Raw genomic sequence first — 20,010 nt, forward strand, 5'->3', positions numbered from 1 at the left:
GCTTCAACTTTAACATCAGTCCTTCCCATGAATATTCAGGACTGTTTTCCTTTAAAATTGACTGGTTTGATATCCTTGCAGTCCAAGGGACTCTCAAGAGTCTCCTCCAGCACTACAGTTCAAAAGCATCAGTTCTTTGGCACTCAGCTTTCTTTATAGTCCAACTCTCACATTCATACATGACTATTGAAAAACCATAGTTTTGATTAGGTAGACCTTTGTCAGCAAGGTAATGTCTCTGCTTTTTAATACGCTGTCTAGGTTGGTCATTGCTTTTATTCCATGGAGCAAGTGTTTTGTAATTTCATGGCTGCATTCACCATCCAAAGTGATTTTTGAGCCCAAGAAAATAAAGTCTGTCACTGTTTCCATTTTTCCCCATCTATTTGCCATGAAGTAATGGGACTGGATGCCATGATCTTACTTTTTTGAATGTTGAGTTTCAAGCCAGCTTTTTCACTCTCTTCTTTCACCCTCATCAAGAAGCTCTTTAATTCCTCTTCACTTTCTGCCATAAGGGTAGTGTTAATCTGAGGTTATTGATATTTCTCCCAGTACTCCTTGATTCCAGCTTATGCTTCATCCAGCCCTGTATTTCACATGAAGTTAAGTAAGCAACTTGACAATATAGAGGGTGACTTTAAGTATTCTTTCCTAATTTGGAACCAGTCTGTTGTTCCATGTCCAGTTCTAACTGTTGCTTCTTGACCTGCAAACAATTTCACAGGAGGCAGGTAAGGTGATCTAGTATTTCTATTTATTTAAGAATCTTCCACAGTTTGTTGTGATCCACACAGTCAAAGGCTTTAGCATAGTCAATGGAGCAGAAGTAGATGTTTTTCTAGAATTCTTTAGCTTTTTCTATGATCCAATGTATGTTGGTAATTTGATCTCTGCTTTTTCTAAATACAATTGAACATCTGAAATCACATTGAAATCAACATTGACATACTGTTTAAGCCTAGCTTGAAGGATTTTAAGCATTACTTTGCTAGCATGTGAGATGAGTACAATTGTGTGGTGGTTTGAACATTCTTTGACATTGTTCTTCTTTGGGATTGGAATGCAAACTGACCTTTTCCATCTTGTGGCCACTGCTGAGTTTTCCAAATTTGCTGGCAAGTTGAGTTCCACACTTTAACAGCAGCATCTTTTAGGATTTGAAATAGCTCAGCTGGAATTCCATCACCTTCAGTAACTTTGTTCATAGTGATGCTTCCTAAGGCCCACTTGACTTCACACTTCAGGATGTCTGGCTCTAGGTGAGTGCCCACACCATCGTGTTTATCCAGATCATTAAGATCTTTGAAGACTCAGATAGACATCAGAATGAGTAATAAAGTCTTACTTCATTTTCTTTGAGTTATAAGAGGATCAAAATATTATTTTTCCAAAGCCTGTATGCTGAATCATGGTAGAAACTGAATAATTATTTGTTGAAATGAACTAACTCAGTTATTTCTTTGTTGTCTTTAAAAATGCACTCATGGAACAAGGCTCCTTCCTTCTGGACAGAGATATACTTAATTTCCTCCCCAAGTACAATGAGGTTTTATGGGGATTTTTCTTTCTAAAATTATATTTTAATACATTAAATATTTGAATATATAATGCTATTAATTTATATAGGTATCTCTTTTGCAGAAATGATTCATTTAATTAGGGATGACTACATAGTTAGTAATGACCATGAAATGTCCTCTCATAATTCTATAACCATTCAGTTTTCAAACTATTGAGTGGGCTAGATGCTGGAATATGTATTAGGGGTACAGGTATGAACCCCAAACAAGTGCTATTCTCAAGAAACCCTCAGATAACAATTAGGAGTCAGTTACATAATTTTCAATAATTCAGGAGAACAATGTCATACATTTTCTAATATTTAAAGCTCTGGGCAACCATTAGAGTATCTATTTTCTGGACCCACACAATTTAATTGATGAAAGCTAACCAGGGATTCCCTGGTGGATCAGTCAGTAAAAAAATCTACCTGCAGTACAGGGGACCTGGGTTTGATCCCTGGGTTGGGAAGATCCCCTGGAGGAGGGCATGGCAAACCACTCCAGTATTCTTACCTGGAGACTCCCCATGGACAGAGGAGGCTAGGGGGCTGCAGTCCGCGGGGTTGCAAAGAGTCGGACATGATTGAGCAACTAAGCACAGCACAGAACAATCAGTGTTCACCATGGATCAAACACTATTCTAGGCTTTTTATTTATACGAACTCATGTAATTCTCTACAATTCTACCAAATATATATCATCGATATCTCTTCATTTTTTCTTCAGAGATCACCTGCTGCAGGCTACCTTGCTAGAAAGTTCCAGAGTCTGTACTTAAGCTCTGGCAATTCTGGCTCCAGGGTCTGAGTTTTTAAACCTTTTACATACTGTCTCTTGAACAGGAGCTCTCTTACTGTGGCTTAATTCCCGCTAAACGCCCCTCTAGGTAAGAGGCTACCTGACGTCATCCAGGGCACGCTGCTAAATGCTTGCTGGCTGTGAGCAGTCCCACTGGACCAGTCATGCCCTGTTCCCTCTCTGACCCAGGGTTCAGCCCCATGCTTTGTTTATGCCAGCTGTTGAGTGACTATTCATGACTCTCTGCAGTGAATATTCATGTCTTTCCTGCCCTGCAGCCTGCAACCCATGTTACTCAGGAGATGGATTAGGACTGTACCCCTTGGGAAACCATGGCAAGGAGCTTTCTACAAGGTCCTGAAAGAGACAGGAGGAGGGAGAGGTGGGTGAGGTTTGGAATTTTGCCCTCAAGACCCTGAGAAGGGGCATCTCTAGAAAACTCCAGGGCATTGAAAGTGAAAGTGGAAGTGTTATTGCATCCAACTGTCTGCGACCCCATGGACTGTAGCCTGCCAGGCTCCTCTGTCCATGGGATTCTCCAGGAGTGGGTTGCCATTCCTTTTTCCAGAGGATCTTCCTGACCTAAGGATTAAACCTGAGTCTCCTGCAATGCAGGTGGATTCTCTACCATCTGAGCCACAAGGGAAGCCAGAGCATTGGGTCTTTCCTAATCCGTTTTCTGAGAATTCTCTTTCGGGCTTGAGAGTCCTTCAATCCAGTTGACTAATCGAAATCTCATTAATTTAGAAGACTTATAGAAAGGAAATAATTGGTATAATATTTACTTTTGAAATAGTTTTGTAACAATGTGGCCTATGATGTTTCTACATAAGTAAGCAAATTAGAATAGTTTTAAAATGCAGGCGTTTTGAAGGATGAGAGAACTGATACTGATAAACTGACGGTGAGCCCCCGGCGACAGCCTGCGAATGCAGAAAGTCATCAAGAACAGAAAAGAGAACTAAACACCATGTTCTGAGGGCAGGCTCACTCTCAGCATCACAAGTTTAAGTGTGTGCCCCCATTTCTGCAGTGGGCATCATCTCCAGATATGTTTAGGATACCTTCCACCATATACCTACTTAAAAGAAAGACAGATTGCACCTAGAAAAATATGTCCCCAAGTGCTTTCAAGCAAAAGGATTCAGGAAGGCCATTCTACATGGTTGCACTTCCACGCGGAAGCACCCACCCTCCACAGATGCCTCATCAGGCTTTTAAGGAGGTTGCATGGAAATGCAATAAAAGGGCCTCTTGGCAGTGCCTGAACAGCCCTATCTGCAATCTTCTGACAAAGGCAGGCATGGGCAGGACTCCTACACTGAGACAAGACTACCCCTGAGTTCTGAGCAGACTGCTGCTCACATCACTTGGAGCATGGAACAGTTTGAAACCCAGTTTTAAAAGCAATAAATCATTTTCTGCAACACATCATAGGGCAATTTTCTTGGTTGTGGAAACTACTCAATGATAAGCCCACGTGCCTTTTGGCCTTCCCACCCATCCAAGGTGAGGACCTCCATGTGTCTTCTCTAGAGACTGCAAGCATGTTTGCAGGACGCCTTGAGAAACAGGAGAAGGTAGCAGTGCATGAAGACAGATCTTAAACATTCAGGCATCTGTCTACTTGCACATTCCTTGGTCTGTGAGGCTAGGTAGAGAGGAGGGAAGCTGGCCCCGTGAGGACTGGCTGCATGTCCGTGGCATCCCATGAGGAGGGGGCAAGAAGCGCGGTCAGCTGTGCCCAGGCCAGGCCCCTCCTACAGGGTTAGCGCAGCACTGCCAGGGTGTAGAGCACCTAAGCCCGCCTGGGAGGCAGTGTGTGGGCAGAGCAGAGGCCAAAGCGTTCACAGAGGGAGAGCATCTTGATTAAGCCGAAGAGTGAGTAGAAGGTGGCCAGGTTAAGGGAGACAGGCCTCTGTGAGTCCCGGGCACTCAGGCTAGAGGCCACAGGCAGAGTGCAGGCCATGGGCTACATGAATGCCAGTACAGGACCAGGGCTAACCACTTTCCACTTGGTGTGGTTTAAGCTGCATGGTCAGGAAAAAGCTAAGATGGGAGGTCCCAGCTCTGCCCTCACTGAGAATCCTCCACCCAGAGTTTGTGGCCTTTAGTTTACAGAGTACTTCCGTTTATCTTCTCAGCTACAACCCAGCCTTTAGCAAGAACACTGAGAAAGCACCACCCACTATAAGATACAAATGGAAATTTAAAAAAAACCTCAGCAAGCACAGACTTCTCAGCCTTCAGACAGCTGAAACAAACATGACAATGAAACCCAGGGTGGGATGGCTTCCCAGATGACAGCAGGAGCAGATGATTGTGTCTCAAGAGGCATCACTAAAGGCAGGGGCTCATGTTCCTGGAAGCGGGGCTGACTGCCAGCCCAGAAGAGGGGAGAAGGTCTCTTACTTTGGCGAGCACAGCACTTGCCTCCTCAGGTCTTCCTCCCTCCCTTTCCTTCTTGTCTCCAAGGCTATCAGTGGCCTCTTGTCTGCCCAGAGAGAAAGCTGCTTATGTTATCAAACAATGGTTGGTTAAATTCAACCTCAGCCTTTCACCTTCTCAACAAGCACAGAGAGCATCTCCTGGTCAGCTGCTCCTTCCTACCCATCAGAGCTTATCCATTCCCTCTACATACAGTGAAAGGGGTACAGAAGATGATGACATGTGACTGACGATGGTCCTTTTTTGGAGGACCAAGCACTGTGAATCAGCAGCAGAGTATTTCACAATGACAGCAATGTGGCCTAGGCAGCCACTATCCCTCCAGAGAGCGTGAGGGGACACAAGACTCACCTGTGGCAAAGACGACATTCCTGGAGACCAGACGATGCTCCACAATGGAGAACTGTGGGAGCTCAATCCTCTCCACGCCGGTCACAGCCTTATCACCCCCGCGCCAGTAAAACTCTATGTCATCTGTGGTGTAGCCATCTGCCAGGAGACAGAAGCAGGGACAGAGCAGAAATGAAGCATCATCTTGTCTAAAGAAACTGTCACTAGTAAAATGGAAGTCACAGCCTGCCCATGTGTGAAGGAAATTTGTTGATGTGCTTGTCTAAGCATTATCATTAGGAGCACTAACTTTTGGATATTCTTGTGTTACCTTTGCTGTGTGATTTGGACCAGGCTGGTGTTGAAAAGCAGAGAGACTGGAGAGGCTGAGCGCTCTGACCAACGTTCTGCCTGGAAAGCCTAATTGTGGGGCTGACCTGGACTTTGCACAGAAATGTGAAGTAAAAACATATTCACAGCACTGAATAAGATGGTTGGAAGAAAAAGTAAAAACTCTGAAGAATTCTGGAAAGGCAGCTCTCCCAACAACTATGAAAAAGTTAGGACACCGAGGGTGAACTTGCCCAATCAGTGTTTCATAACTGCCGGGCAATTTTGGATGGTGTCGTGAGGTGTTCCTGGCCATGAGTTTGGCCAGCCTTAGAAATGCCTTTTGCGGAGACTCTCTTGGCCCTTAGAGATTTCAGCAGTGCTCTCAGCAGAAAGAGGACTGGTTATGAGCCAGATTATAGCTTCAAAACCAGCTCTTGGCATGGTCTCACGCTCACTCGGTAATCAATCAATGCTTCTTGAGAATGACTGAATAGGAAAACAGAGTCTGATGTTATTTGTAGCACTCAGGAGTCTTCTGAAGAATTGGGTCAACTTTAGTGGTAAAGCTAATTAAAAATCACACCTGTAGAAAAATACCCTATGAATATAATAACTTTTTTATTTGAACATACAATATGAGGCCAACTCTAAATATCTAACATTATACAAACAGACCAAAGCTGTGGGGATGACTGCTCCCACAGTCCCTGCCAGCTCCCTGGTCCATCTACTGTCTTCCCTCTAGGATTATGGGGGGCACACCTTCTGTCCCCACCCTCCCCTCCGACTGCATGGCACTCCATTCTCACCCAGTGGCCATGGCGATCACTAATAAAGCACAGATCTCACCAAGTCACTGTTGTGCTTAAAGCCCTCAAATGTCTCCCAATGCAATCAGCTAAATAAGTCCAAAGTCCTTACAAGGACCCCAAGAATCCACAAAGCTGACCCCGCTGTGTCTTGTAAGTGCATGCCCCCTCCCCTGCACACACAGGCTGTGGTTCAGACCAGCATGCTGTGTGCAGAGCTTACACGCCCTCTGAGGGTACATCCAAATCTTCAAGTGGCCCACTCTTCCATATATTTGCATCTTGACTTTAATAACACGTGTGTAGTCAGGTTACCAGAAAACTGGGAGAATCCCTCTTCTGTTCAATTGCTTTAAAAAGGACCTTCCTGCCCATCCTCCACTTCAATTAAAGATTGTGGTAACAGAATCTACAGTCTCCAAGGCCACACATTATGGTTCTCAGTTGAAACAGGAGCTGCTCTCTCACTTACATCCAAATTTGCCTTCCTGAAACTTTCAACTCCTTGGAGTTGTGTCCTCTGACCACACAGAAGCTACTTAACTTCCTAAAGTGGCCCTTCAACTATCAGCCCTTCAACATCATCTTTCCCTGAAGTTTGCATGCTAAATATCCTATGCATCCATCCTTCACCTTCGAAAAGCACAGCTCTCAGAAATCATGGTCGTCATGTTGTGTGGAAGCAAGGGGCTTACTGAGGGGTCTAAACACCAGCCTGCCACCAGGGCAGCTCCCAGCACTTCTCACCATACATGCAATAAATACATGGCAAAGTTAGTCATTTGCCATTCCCCCAAATTCAATACAAACGCTGACAACCTAAATCCACCTGAGGCTGATAAACTGATCTACAGTGGGCCAGGAGAAGACACAGTGGCAGCAGCCACATCTGGATATGCCAGGGATCAGGTCAGGGAGCAGGACACCTGCCTCTTAGACTATGTGGATGCAGCTCTTGCCCCTCGCAAGAGAAGCGCTACTCAACACTGAATTATCAAGAAGGCATCTGAATACTCTTCAAATGGAAGAAAATTGCCAAGATGTAGAAAGAGCTGGCTTGTAAAGCTGAGCTCCTAATGCGAAATGAGGTTTACTCCAACTGCAGAGGGTCCCAGGAGTACAGCAACTTGGGCAGGATGAAGCACACTGTGAGACACCGCCTCTCAGAGTTCATTTTCTTCTCACTGAAGAGACCGAGATGGAGAGCATTTGTCTTATTTTATTTCAGCACAGCAGACAGACTCTTAGTCAAATTAGAGTGGAGAACTCTTTATACTGAGCCTCTCTCTGTCTCTGTCTCTCTCTCTTGCCCTCTCTCTATCATGAAAGTAAAATTTGCAGAGTGAAGGATTAAACCTCTAATCTTTAAAACAGTTAAAAATTATGTTATAAAAAATTTTATATGCCTTGCCAATTAAAGATAAGAAGGCCTAAAACACAAAGTGCATGAAAAAGCAATACAGATACACACAGCTTTCAATCTCCAGGGTGCAGTTCTGCTCATCCAAGGGGTATCTTCTCAGGTCCATCATGCATGCTGCGGTCGTCGTGATTCTGAAACACAGAGTAAGGGCAGATGGGAAGAGAAATACAGCAGAAAACTGCTTCTAGATAAACACTGAGTAACCAGGAGGTAGGACCCCTTTCCTCAAAGCATACCTGATTAAACATATTTCATGATATACACTAAATGAATAGCTTTTCATTATACTACAGGCCAGCTTTATCCAAAAAAGCAACATATATATAATTATAAAATTTTATCTTGTTAACTTTGGATAATCAGGGGCAGAGAAAGGGGCTTCTTAGGAAGCACTTACCTTGAATTTTTATTCTGTCTCCTTGTCTACTGACACTCTAACTTTTATTGCACAGAGAAAATATACCTGGTGGTAACACCCTTGATTTAGATTAAAACTGAATTCTTTGGCTTTCAGTGTGAAATATTCATGTAGCTCCCAGTCCACAGGCTACACGGTGGAACTCTGAGCCAAACTACACGTTGGAACTCTGAGCCAAACTACTTGGTTCTATTTTATTACAGTTGTCTGTTGGGCTAATAATACTCCAGGCCTTTTTACCACAAGATCATCTATCTTTTCAAAGAGAATATTTGGCTTCCACATTATTGATTATGAATCAAAACTGAGTGGGTTAGTATCCCTTGAGGTCAGCTGCAACCATAGAAAGGATTTATATTGTGACCTAAGGTTAGTTAAGCTTCTACTGGGTAATGGGTAAATCCACTGTACATGAAGATCAGAAACATTAAGTTTATTTCCTACTCTGCCAAAAGCCTCATTTTAGAGAAACCAAGCTACTCAAAGCCTCTGTTGAAAATGCAATGATTAGGCTACCATGTTTTATTCTCTTTCTAGAATTCCCAGCCCTTCTGCACCACAGTCCCAGCTACCATACTGGGCTGGGTCCCTGATTCAAGGACAGCCAATAATGAGTTGACCAAGAGTCTAGGATGCAGCTTGGCAAAAGGCAAAACAGAGCTAAAGGAATTCCCTTTCATGGAGATGAATTAAAGATGAGAATAGAGCTGAATTTGCAAGTTCATGAATTAGAGGTTCGTGATGCCATTTTTGAACTGGAGAGTCAGGCATAGAAAGCATTGAGAGAGGTGGAGACAGTGCAGAGAGTCAGTGATAAGCCGACAGCAGCGCTGCGGCTGGGCCACAGCACACAGCGCCGCGGGACACGCACAGCACATCTCAGGGAACAGTAGCTCAGAGCTGATGGCGGAGCCGTGTAAATGGAAGCCTGGGCTGGGCTCATTCAATGGCGAATCTTGAGCAGGAGGAAGTGAGAAAGTCTTCTCCTGAGATCCCTAGAGTTACACTGAACTTCCAGACATTTTAAGGTGCACCTTTCTCAAAGCCTAGTATTGAGCTTTCTCTAGACAGACTTCCATGTGAACATCATTCACAATAAACCTTCTACCACTTAGGCAACATGAGCAAGTTCTGCTGCAAAACACCTGTCAGACACCAGGCATGTGCCAATTATATTAGGGTTGTCTCACTGAACCTAAATGCAGGTGCTAAAGGAACAGAGTAAAGCATGTCCTTCTATTAGCACTGGGTTAAGCAGCAGGTTGAGGAAAATTCTAATTTCCAACGGCTGAGCAGTACTGTGAGGGAAAATACCAATCTATTTGGCAATGATGGGCCAACGCTATTTTTTGCTCTACAAATAGCATGCAAGTGCCGTGCAGACATATGCTGTAAGATCCACACCGATGGTGAAAGTATGTCCTTTCCAAATGTCATAACACTTCCAATCATCATTCCAAAGAGTGGATTACATTCTATCCAAAGTCAACAAATAGCTCTTTGGTATATTTTTCTATAGCATCTGACTTCCTAGCCAACTGAAGAACAAGCCTCACACTTTGAAATTCTGACATGTTTCATGGCAGGCTGTCAACCTGACATCCATGCAAGACGCCTATAAGGCAAAATAAGAATAGAGTTCTGTTAAAATTACAAATTTTTATAAAGAGGAGAAAAAGATCTCTATTAGAAATGCTCAAATTTTAAAACTTTCCTACATGTTTTAGTACCTATTCACTTCATGAGTCAATAACCGAGATTACCATTTTTGTTTCTTTTCCTTTTTTGTTCCCAATTATCATCATTAAAACACATGCACACACACAAGCACACACACACATCCAAATTGTGTAGGGCCTCACATGTATTTTGACTTATGTAGAGTATTTCACAGGAATCACTGGAAATGGGAATCATGAAGCTAGTAGATTGGTGAGTATCCTCAGCACAGCTGCTGTCCTGTCTTCCTCTGGTGTCATACTGACTATCATATGGAGTCCTGTTCCTACGGACTTGGGGAATAAGGTATAAACATCTATGCACTACTCTTCTTCCTCTGGAAGAAATACACAGAAAACCCTCTTGCGGTGGAAAGTTAAGTCATGAGAGCCTATTCATGACGCCACTGAGACAGAAAGGCAAGAAAAAAAGAAACAGGGGAGAAGAGGGATCAAGAAGGGCAGAGCAGGCCAGAGCCTCCACACCATCAACCACATTGACTAAACTCAGAACAGGTTTGGAGATTGGACTTTTGGAGTGAAATGACCAAACTTTGTACCCCAGGGACTTTGCAGAAGCCATAGGAGGGAATTTCATAGTCTACAGAACTGAGAACTCAAGTCTAGTTAACGAAGGTGGACCAAAGGCAGGGGAGCCCCAGTAGCATTCAGGCTCTAGCTGCATAGTCCCTGACACGCAAGCATGTGCACGCGTGCACATTTCATATTTTTTCTAATCACTTTTATTTGTCCTGAAAAGTGACTTTAACCAACAACCAGTTCCACTTCCATCTGAAAGCTGAGAATTCCACTCCTCTTTCTAAGAAACAGTGGAGAAGTCAATAAGAAATATTGGGTGAAGGTTTCTCTCCAGTAGATCCTTTTTTTTTTTCCAGCCATAGCATGCAGTCACATGTGCACTTTACACACGGCTGGCTGAGAGTCTGCTTTGTGCCCAGGTCCGGGCTCAGCACTTGAGTACTCATGCATTCCATCTCACAACGACCACATTGTAGAGGTATTCTTCTTCTTCCCATTTTGAAGATGAGCAAGCCAAGGCTTGGAAGAGTAAGCATGCTGGTCCCGTACAATGCTCCTGAAGGCGTGTGTGGCACTGAGATCCAGCCAGCCTGAAACCTGCATTCACCCGTCTGTATTCTTGATACCTCACCTGCCTTAAACTACAAAATATATTCAACTTGTAAAAGCCTACTTCTTTTTTTCAAAGAAGGGCAAGTATGGTATAGAAATATGTCATATGCGCATATTTATGATACATATGATCACCGAAATATACACACAAATTGTATCCATGTATATATATCATATATGTGACAAGTTGGAAATATAATATGTAAAGGGAGAAAATAAATCTTTTAATGCTATACCTGCAGTAACAGCAGTGGTATTTTGCCCATTGTTGAATATGGTACAGTTTAGTAGGTAGTCCCGTATAACTGATCTATCCCTAAAGATATGTTTAGCAGTCAAACGTATGAAAAATCAAGGAATAATTGTGTACTTCGTAAGGGAAGCATCATCTCAGCAAGTTTAAAATCTATAATGGAACACCTGCCATCTTTGGACACTGTCTAGAAACTACTTCTGGGAAGAACGGCTTTTAGCCGGTCAAAATGTTCTTACTTTATCAATTATATCAAGCCTATGAGATGTACTTTGGTGTCAGCACTTCCATCGTTAAAATCCCAACAATTAAAAAGTATAAGGGCAGATGCAAACTCTTCATGTGATGAAGTTTGTCAACCTGCACAAACACAGATTTCTCCACAGACCCCTGGAGAGGCTGTGGTGTAAACACTGCTCTTGGCTGGTCAAGTACACATCTCCTATTGCCACCAGCACTTAATTGAAATGCCAGCTCTTTGGCCAAAGTACAACAGTGCTCCCTGTCCTTGCTGGGAAAGGGGGACTCTGGGACCCACATCTACAGTGAATCACAAGGCAATATACACACTCTCCTCCCCACTTGCACGATATTTTACATTCATGGTTAACACCGACAGAACAGAGGTTAAACGTCCTTGACACGCTTTCTCAGAGGACTTGCAGAACCAAGGGATTTCAGTTCTGCTGTCTCTGCTCTCACCACCCATTTTACACTCGGGACTGTTTATACTTAGTGTCCTCCCATTTGTTGACTTGCAGGTCCCTTGCTCATCCTTAGATGGACCTGGAGAAGAGCTTCGTCCCCTGGAGCCATCAGTATTTAGAACAGCAGCCACAGGCAAACAGCAGGTGTCCCGTAGATGTTCACTGAGCAAAAATGACTTTGAAAATATGGGAACCAGGAATAACAGACAGAGCAGAACTCAAGGAAAATACGAAAAGAAAAAGAGGTGGCTTCGCCTTTCCTGGTTTCAGTCCCCTAAATCTCAGAGCCAGAGGGGACACTCACCCTCTTGCAAGCACTCCCAGTAGGAGCTCTGGCCTTACACTTCTACTGATACTCTGAGAGGCTCCCTGGGCTCACTGGTCAAGATTGTTGGGTGATACTCCATGTGCTGATAGCCTGGTGGTGTCTGTGAATCCTTCGATTACAGAAGAAATCCTCAGCAGGCTGATTTTCATGCTTGTGAGTTTTTCAGCTTCCATGCTCATGAGGATCACAGCAAAATGCTGCCATTGTTGAGGTCATGGCCTTTGAATTAAAATCTTGTTAAACAGGACCAGGAGCAAGTTAGCAGTACCTCCTGTGTGACTTCTGGCTTGCACTGCTGCTGCTGCTAAGTCACTTCAGTCATGTCCGACTCTGTGCGACCCCATAGATGGCAGCCCACCAGGCTCCGCCATCCCTGGGATTCTCATTCTCCAGGCAAGAACACTTGCACTGGGGATGCTCAAATCTCTGAGAAGTTTGGCAATGGTTGCTACGATTTTCAAACAATATGGGCCAATTTTGTGCCCTGCTCTGTCTGACAGAATGTGTGGACTGACAGTCCCAAGCTGAGCCTCCAAGAGACATTTGAGCTTCTGCCTCTGCTGTGAAAAAGCCACGCTCTAAAGAGTCTGCTGGTTCTAGGAGAGCTATTGACATACGGAGCAGAGACCATCCATCCCTGGGTCTGTGGGGGAAACCAGCCAGAATCCACAGAGAAGCTGGTTAATCACCCAGACACACAAGCAATGTGCACTTATTATCATTATAAAATAGGCTTTCTAGCTGTTTGCTATGCAGCAACACTGTGGCCATCATAGATAACAGATACAACACAAGTAACTACACAATTGGCAAAGCATAAATTATCTTATAAAGAAATAGGCCTCATAACCTGATATTTCTCAGGGGTGCCATAAAACTATAAAGCCCTTAGTAGATAGCATTTTCCTATAACAAGACCATTTACTTCTGGATTTCAGCATAAATCCACTATTGTTGTATGAACATCAATTCTGGTAAAGTGAGTCGTTGTTATCAGGCAAATGACCTGGACAGTCTTCTGATTTTCAAGCAATATGGTGATAAAGCAACTCAAAGGCCAAAACTGGCAACAATGCTATAAGTCAAAACCAAAAGAAAAGTGTGTGTCAGAGCCTCAAGCACCTGCCAGGAATGGAAATGTCAGGGTAGATGACTGAGGTAGTCTCAAGGAAAACACTGAAGGTTCAACTCTCCAACAGGAAGGGAGAAACTATTTTGAGAGAATCAAAAAAGTACTTTGAGACTTTGAGTCTCCAAAACCATCTTGATGAAAGTGAAAGAGGAGAGCGAAAAAGTTGGCTTAAAGCTCAACATTCAGAAAACGAAGATCATTTTTGGCATCCAGTCCCATCACTTCATGGCAAATAGATGGGGAAACAGTGGAAACAGTGTCAGACTTTATTTTTTTGGGCTCCAAAATCACTGCAGATGGTGATTGCAGCCGTGAAATTAAAAGACACTTACTCCTTGGAAGGAAAGTTATGACCAACCTAGACAACATATTAAAAAGCAGAGACATTACTTTGCCAACAAAGGTCCATCTAGTCAATGCTATGGTTTTTCCAGTGGTCATGTATAGGTGTGAGAGTTGAACTATAAAGAAAGCTGAGCACTGAAGAATTGATGCTTTTGAACTGTAGTGTTGGAGAAGACTCTTGAGAGTCCCTTGGACTGTAAGGAGATCCAACCAGTCCATCCTAAAGGAGATCAGTCCTAGGTGCTCATTGGAAGGACTGATGTTGAAGCTGAAACTCCAATACTTTGGCCACCTGATGCAAAGAACTGACTCATCTGAAAAGACCCTGATGCTGGGAAAGACTGAAGGCAGGAGGAGAAGGGGACGACAGAGGATAAGATGGTTGGATGGCATCACTGACTCAATGGACATGAGTTTGGGTAGGCTCCAGGAGTTGGTGATGGGCAGGGAGGCCTGGCGTGCTGGAGTCCATGGGGTTGCAAAGAGTCGGACATGACCGAGTGACTGAACTGAACTGAACTGAACCAAACCATCTGGATCTAATGATTGCACCTGGGTGGTGTAGGTGGCGTTTATATCTAGAAAGATAGCCACTAGCCACATACATGTGCATGCATGCTCAGACATGTCTGACTTTTTGTGATCCATTGGACTGTATGTAGCCTGCGAGGCTCCTCTGTCCATAGAATTTCCCAGGCAAAAATACTGGAGTGGGTTGCCATTTCCCTATCGAGGGTATCTTCCTGACCCAGCGATCAAACCCGCATCTCTTGCCTCTCCTGCATTGGCAGGCAGATTCTTTACCACTTTGCCTATTTATAATTAAATTTTAAATTAAGTAAAATGAAATCAAATTAAAAATTCAGTTCCTCTGAAGCACTGGCAAGCTTCCAAGTGTTCAGTGGTCACCTATGTGTTTATGCTAAGTTGCTTTGGTTATGTCTGACTCTTTGCGACCCTATGGGCTGTAGCCTGCCAAGCTCCTCTGCCCATGGGGTTCTCCAGGCAAGAATACTGGAGTAGGTTGCCATTTCCTTCTCCAGTAGATCTTCCCAACCCAGGATCAAACCCATATCCCTTGAGTCTCCTGCATTGCCCAGCAGGTTCTTTACCACTAGTGCCACCTGGGAAGCCCTCGTCACATATGGCTGGTGACTACTGTATGGAATGGTACAGATTCTAGAACATCTTCATCACCACGGTAAGTTCCACTGGAAAGGGTAAGAAACATGAGTTAGATAGGATGACAGACTGGCCCTGCCTGCTAAGGCAGCCTCCCAGCTCCTCTCCCCTCTTCCCTCTCCTTCTGCTTCTCTTCTCTCCCTCCCCTCCCTCTCCACCCCCAACCCAGCTTCCTCCCTTCTCGCCTCACCACCACAGCTTTAAAGGGCACACTCTAGGTGAAAGTGGTTGAGGGACACAGCCAAATGCACACAACCCATCACCTCCAAGAAAAGCCATTGCCGCTAGAGGCACATATCCACAGGGCAGGAAAACAAGCATGCCAGAGCAGGAAGTGTCATTCAAGACTATTTAAAGTACCATACCTTGCATAAGACTTCATGGAAGAGTGGGTTAACCAGCATTTCTAGGGGAGGACTTACTCGAAAAGAATGGTGACTAGACATAACAAAGGGAGTGCATTAAGCTGACCTTCAGATTTATATCCTAAGGACTAAAGCTCCCAACCTGAGCCTGAGACTGAAGGGGGCCAAGGTCACCATATTTAAAGTCTCACTAGAAAAATCACTTTGTCTCCATGGATTGGCCCATCTAAGGACTAACATGAATAAAACAAAGAGATATTCTATGAAGAGTATGTAAGCATCCAAAATGAAAGTTTAAAACTTGGGAAAATGTATGTCTGATTGTCAAAAAGAATGAATTCTCTTTAAAACAAAGACAGGAAGACAAAAGGAAAGAACATTCTAAGATGAAGACAAAGATAGATAGACAGTGTAAAACTGAGAAAAGAATGCAAGGAATCTCCAGGCAAGTGCTGAAGTGAAATCTATACTGAACACAGAGACAGCAGAACTGACACAGTTGCAAGTCATTTAATGACACAAATCACTGAGGGATCTTGTCAAAATGCAGATTTTGAGCAAGAGATCTGGGTAGGTCTGTAGTTCTGAATCTATCAGATAATGCTACTGTTGCTGGTCTGGGGACCACAGTCAGAGTGGGAAGGAGAGAGTCAATTGTAAAACCTTCCTAAGAGCAGAGGAAGAAGACAAACCTTTGAAAACAGAGAGACACAAGACAGAAAATCGGTATGCAACTGAGTTTTATTAAACAAACCAAAACCAAACAGCATTCAAATAAGCAAGACAGAATTAAACATGACACAAACATACCTTTTTAGTTAGAGTAAAATATGCCTAACATAAGATCTACCTATTCTCACTTTGTAAGTGTACAGATCAGTGGCATTAACTATATTCATATCACTGTGCAACCATCAGCACTATCCATATTCAGAACTTCTTCATCTAAGGAAAAAACCCGCTATATCCACTAAACAATAACTCCTGATTAACTCCCCAGTAATAACTCCCAGTAACTCCCCAATAATCTCCCTTGGGGACCTGGTCACCTGGTGACTTCATTCTTACTTAGTTCACTTACCATAATGTTTTCACGGTATAGCATGTATCAGATTTCCAAACCTCTTTAAAGGTTGAAAATATTCCACTGTATGTATAAAACACATTCATTTTTCAGTGTAAATTTGAGTTATTTCTCACATTTCAGTTGTTTCTCTCTTTTTGCCATTGTGAAAAATGCTGTGCTTAACATTAGTGTACAAGTACTTGTTGGAGTCTCTGCTTCTGCTTCTTTTGATAAATACCTAGAAATGGAATTGCTAGATTGTATGATAATTCTGTGTTCAGGTTTTTGAGAAGCAGTCACACTGATTTCCACAGTGGTTGAACTATTTTACATTTCAACAGCAGCACACAATGTTCCAATCACTCCATAACTGTCAACACTACATTTTCCCCCACTTTTTGATTATAGCTATCCTAATATATGTGGTATCACACCATGGTTTTGATTTTCAGTACTTTAGTGGCTAATAATACTAAGCATCTTTAGTGGCTAATAATAATAGGCCATTTGTATATCTTCTTTGGAGAAATAGTCTATTCAAGTCTTCTGCCGATTTTTGAACTGATCTCTTTTCTGTTGTTGACTTATAGTTCTCTATATATTCTTTTTTATACTAATTTACTTTTTATTGAAGGATAATTGCTTCATAGAATTTTGTTGTTTTCTGTCAAACCTCAACATGAATCAGCCATAGGTATACATATATCCCCTCCCTTGATATTAACTACCCTTCTGTATGATTTGCAAATACTTTATCTAATTCTACAAGCTGTCTTTTCTCTGTCAGTTCTGTTCTTTGGTGCAGATATGTCTTTAATTTTGATGTAGTCCGGTTTATCTAATTTTTTTCTTTCATTGCCTGTGCTTTCATGTCATATCCAAGAAATTATTGCCAAATCCATGTCATGAAACTTTTCCTCTATCTATGTCTTCTAAGAATTTTATACTTTTAGCCCTCACATTTACATCTTTGATCCATTTCAAGTTTATTTCTGTATATGATATAAAGTATAAGGTAGGCATTCAACTTTACTCTTTTACATATGAATACCAAGTTTCCCCAGCAATATTCGTTGAACCACACTCCTTTATTCATTGAATAGTCTTACACCCCTGATGCAAGACTATTTCATTTCAATATATACACAAGAGTTTACTTCTGGGCTCTCTACTTTATTTCATTGGCTGATGTTTGTTCTTATGCAAATACAATGCTATTTTGTCATCATCAGTCAGTTCAGTCGCTCAGTCCTGTCTGACTCTTTGCAGCCCCATGGACTGCAGCACACGAGGCCTCCCTGCCCATCACCAACTCCCGGAGCTTGCTTGACCTCATGTCCATAGAGTGTGTGATACCATCCAACCATCTCATCCTCTTTCGTCCCCTTCTCCTCCGGCCTTCAATCTTTCCCAGCATCAGGGTCTTTTCCAAAGAGTTAGCTCTTTGCATCAGGTGGCCAAAATATTGGAGCTTCAGCTTCAGCATCAGTCCTTCCAATGAATATTCAGGACTGATTTCCTTTAGGATTGACTGGTTTGATCTCCTCATAGTCCAAGGGACTCTCAAGAGTCTTCTCCAACACCACAGTTCAAAAGCATCAATTCTTTGGTACTCAGCCTTCTTCTTCATGGTCCAACTCTCACATCCATGCATGACTACTGGAAAAACCAAAGCTTTGACTATATGGACATCATAGCTCTGACTATGAGAACTCATAGCTCTGACTATGAGAACCCCATGGAGAGTATGAGAAGGACAGGTGTTAGTTCTTTACATGTTTGGTAGAATTCCCCTGTAATGCTGTCCAGTCTTGGGCTTTTGTTTACTAGCTTTTAAAAATTATTACCATAATTCTATTTCACTTCAAGTGATCAGTCTGCTCAAGTTATCTGTTTCTTCCTGATTCAGTCTTGGCAGGTTATATGTTCTAAACATTTGTCTCTTTCCTCTAGGTTATCCAATTTGTTGGCATAAAATTTTCTTTAATATATTCTTACAATTTTTTATCTCCATGGTATTGGTTGTTATTAATGTTTCTCATCTTTCAATTATTTCTTTATTTCAGTTCTTTCTCTTTATTTCTAAAAAAGATGGTTTCAAACAGTTCTTGATTTCACTGGTTTTCAATTTTTTTATCACTAATTTATTTATTTTCTCTTTGATTGTTTTTATTTCTTTCCTTCCACTCAGTTTGAGCTCTGTTTGATCTTCTTTTACTAATTCCTAAAGGTGGTAGGGTAGTTTTTTAGAGATTTTTCTTGTGTTGCTATAAACTTTTCTGTTAAAACTGCTTTTGCTTCATCTATAGATTTTGAAAAGTTATGTTTCCATTTGCATTAGTCTCAAAGTACTTTCTATTTTCCTCTTGGACTTGTTCGTGGATGCACTGGCTTTGTAGCAGCACATTTTTTTGTCTTCATGTGTTTGTCATTTTCCCATTTTTCTTTCTAAAATTGATTTCTAGTTTCATAAGGCTATGGTTAGAAAATGTTTGCTATATTAATAATCTCTATCCTCTTAAATTTGTTTTGGAGACCTAGTATATGACTTATCTTGGAGAAATTTCCACATGCATTTGAAAAGAGTGTATATTTTGCTCTTTGGAATGTAACATCCTAGAGATATCATTAAGTCCTACTAGTCTATAGTGTCATTTAAGATCCCTGCTGGCTTACGGATTTCTTTCTGAATGATCTGTCCATTGACATCAGCGGGGTGTTATTACTGTGTTTTGTCAACTTCTCTCTTTATGTCTATTAATATTTGCCTTATATATCTAGATGCTACTGAATTGCATCCATATATGTTAACAACTGTACAATAACAGTCTCTTCTTATATTGATCCCTTTATCATTATAAAATTTCCTACTTTTATCTTGTTTGACATGAGTATTGCTACCCCTACCTTCTTGGCCTTTGCATTTGAATGAAATATCTTCTTTCATCCCCTCACCTTCCATCTGTGTGTCTTCAGCTCTGAAGGGAGTCTTTTATAGGCAGCATACAAAGGGACCTGTTTTAAAATCCAATAACGCACTCTGTGTCTTTTGATTGGAGCCTTTAGTCCACTGACATGTAAAGTTGTTATGAAAAGGAATGCATTAATATAATATTTACTGCCATTTTATTGCTTGTTTTCTAGTTGTTTTTAGTTATTCTCTATTCATTTCTTCTTTTTATTTCCTGTGGTTTATTTTTTTATTTTTTTAATGGGAAAATCAAATGTATTTTATTAGTATTAATTAGTTTTATTAGTCTTTTAGATTGTTTTTTTTTAATTTTTTTTTTTTTTATTTTTTAAATTTTAAAATCTTTAATTCTTACATGGTTTAATCAGTTCCTTCAGTAGTTGTTTGGGTACCTTTCTTTTTGGTTTTTGTGTATCTACTGCAGGTTTTTGATTTGAAGTTACCAAGGGGTTCACGTATGTTGACATAAAACTATACTTGTTTTAAACAGGTAGTCACTTAAGTTAAAGCATATTCTGAAATATGTACATTTTTTACTGCTCTCCCCCCATGCTGTGTTTTTGAGGCCATATTTTACATCTTCATGTGTACCCCTTAACTGTTTATTGTACTTACACAATTATACTTTTATAATTTTTCATCTTTTCATGTTTCTACTGTTTAAGTG

General features: G+C 41.8%; 1 protein-coding gene across 1 annotated transcript in view; it reads right to left on the reverse strand.

The window, feature by feature from the left end:
* The window catches only part of GABRB3 (gamma-aminobutyric acid type A receptor beta3 subunit), a 287,955-nt gene that overhangs the window by 41,193 nt on the left and 226,752 nt on the right, over positions 1 to 20,010 (reverse strand). Inside the window, exons 5-6 of the mRNA XM_018066559.1 lie at positions 7,755 to 7,837; positions 5,163 to 5,300 (exon numbers count right to left, since the gene is read on the reverse strand). Of these exons, the coding sequence (XP_017922048.1) occupies positions 5,163 to 5,300; positions 7,755 to 7,837 (221 nt within the window). The remainder of the gene's footprint in view (positions 1 to 5,162; positions 5,301 to 7,754; positions 7,838 to 20,010) is intronic.

Source organism: Capra hircus, chromosome 21 (assembly GCF_001704415.2).
Source record: "Capra hircus breed San Clemente chromosome 21, ASM170441v1, whole genome shotgun sequence".
Lineage (NCBI taxonomy): Eukaryota > Metazoa > Chordata > Mammalia > Artiodactyla > Bovidae > Capra > Capra hircus.